General features: G+C 41.4%; 1 protein-coding gene across 1 annotated transcript; it reads right to left on the bottom strand.

Moving 5' to 3' along the window:
• Positions 1-534: 534 nt before the first annotated feature.
• LOC308439977 (vomeronasal type-1 receptor 4-like) lies at positions 535-1,473 on the bottom strand (the record flags this gene model as incomplete). Its single annotated transcript, XM_080941910.1, has 1 exon — positions 535-1,473. One exon carries the CDS (start codon positions 1,471-1,473, stop codon positions 535-537), a length of 939 nt encoding a protein of 312 aa, XP_080798036.1.
• Positions 1,474-2,186: the final 713 nt, after the last annotated feature.

Below are 2,186 nucleotides of genomic sequence, written 5' to 3'. Positions count from 1 at the left end.
TGGACTCATCAGGTCCTGTTTGAACCAGGGGTCCTGCTGATTCTTCATTGGGTGCCTGGTACCACTGACCACCTCCTTTACTGGAAGGAACAAAGCTTAGCCATGTAGTTGGGTTAACAGGAGCTCAGCTAAGGTGAGTAGGGAACAAATAGCCTTCACGAGTGACACTTTTCAGTGAAGTAGCTTTCTTTATTAGGGGCAAACAAAGCTTAGGAACCTTGATAAGTGGGGAGGGTATGGGGTGAGTGTACATCATTATGAGAGGCTGAGGCTCTTGAAATTCTTCAGGTACATGAAGAAAAATTCCAAATGCTAGCTCGATATGTTTCACTAAGGTGATAGGAAGTTTAATTCAAAACCTGTCAGAGTACATGACTATGTCAAGTGTGACAGATATGGACGGTGTAAAGGCTATGTACAATGGCGCATCCAGGTCCAGACCAAGAAGGGAGCAGTCTCAATCGTGCCTGACTCAGACTTAGATTCTCAGGGTTTGGACACGTCTTGACCTCACTCTTGCTCCAAACTGCCTACTCAACTCAAATGGCTTTGTAGCCTCATAATGAATGGTATGGAACAAGGACCCTTATGATCCCTAAAGAGCAACAGTAAGGGAGAAATGGTGGGGAAGCTTACAATCAGAAACTCTTTGACATGCCTCAACCAGAAACGAGATTCCACAAAAGAAATGTGAAAGAGAGAACAAATACAATCTAGAAGATAAATGCTCACAAATGTGACCACCAGCATCAGGATTGTGTGGGATGCTCTGGTCTCAGCAAAGGCTCTGAGCTTCTGATTGGGGTTGTGTATGTAGTGCATTCTCTGGTGGTGTCTGTTTAGGTGAATAACCATGGAGAAACTTGTCCAGACCATGATGCTGATAAATAAAATGTCCTGGGCAAGTCGTAAGAAGCTCATGCCAACACTGAAACCCGAGATGGAGCAGACCCACTTACCTTTAGAATCAGTGTCATTGTGTGTTTTCTGTGGGCCACTGACATTCATTGGAATGTAAGCATTATTTAAGATACTGAACAACCAGCAACTGTAACTAGAATATATTATGGCCGTGGGGGATATTTCTCTGACCAAGACTCTAGCCCACTTACCAGGAACAAGAGTGACAAACTGGTAGCTGCTCAGGGCACAGGTGGAGCACATGTTTGTGCTTCGAGCCATCATGTAAAAGAAATACATAAGTTTACATGTGAGGTCAGTTGGAGGCATCCTTGGAGCCAAAACTGCCATATGGTTTGGAAATGTCAAGAGCAGGAGAATGAAGGTATTGGCAACGGCTACATTTAATATGATGACATGAACGGGCATCGGTTGAGAGTCAGTGAGAATTGGAGAGAAATTGTGGACAAACAGAAGGATGTTGCCCACGGTCCCAACCGCAGCCTGGCACAGCAAAAGGACCTGAAGAGCCATTTCCTCTGTGGTTTTCAGGGTTTTATTTTGAGTCAACATGGAGATGCTTCCTTGGGCTATGATCATGTGCAACAACGCTGTCTTCAAGAATATTCTCAACTATCTGAGAGTTTCAATTGATTTGGAGTGTTTTATATCCAAAGAAAGGTGTCATTGCTTTGTCACATGAGATTTCTCTGAAGAAACCCTGCATAAACATTATCCCAGAATATTAAGTTTAAAATTATTTTACTTTATCTTCCCTTATGATAAAACTGTGCATGTGATGCTACTGTTTTTCTCTTTTTCAACAACATGACACATATTTTAACACATTATTTGTTATCCATATGTATGCTTGAACATTCATATACAGGAATGTGTTTTTTCTCCATTATAATTCAACATTGATCATCATTATAATGGGTTAAAAATATAAGTTTGATATTTGAGAGATGGTTCTAGATCTAATACCTTCTGCTTAAATTTGAGGCTCTGTATTTTCATATATTTTTAAATCATGAAAGCAGGCAGATCAGGGAAATGCAAATCAAAATAACCATGAGATTCCACCTCAAACCACTCAGATTGGCCAAGATCCAAAACTCAGATGACAGCAGATGCTGGCGAGGTTGTAAAGAGAGAGGAACACTTCTCCACTGTTGCTGGGGTTGTAAACTGATACAACCACTCTAGAAATCAGTCTGGCGATTTCTCAGAAAATTGGACATAGTACTACCTGAAGATTCAGCTATTCCACTTCTGGGCATATA

Source organism: Micromys minutus (assembly GCF_963924665.1).
Source record: "Micromys minutus genome assembly, chromosome: 30".
In the NCBI taxonomy this organism is placed as follows: Eukaryota; Metazoa; Chordata; class Mammalia; order Rodentia; family Muridae; genus Micromys; species Micromys minutus.
The sequence above is the reverse complement of the archived record's forward strand: the minus strand, read 5'-3'. Positions and strand labels throughout refer to the sequence as shown.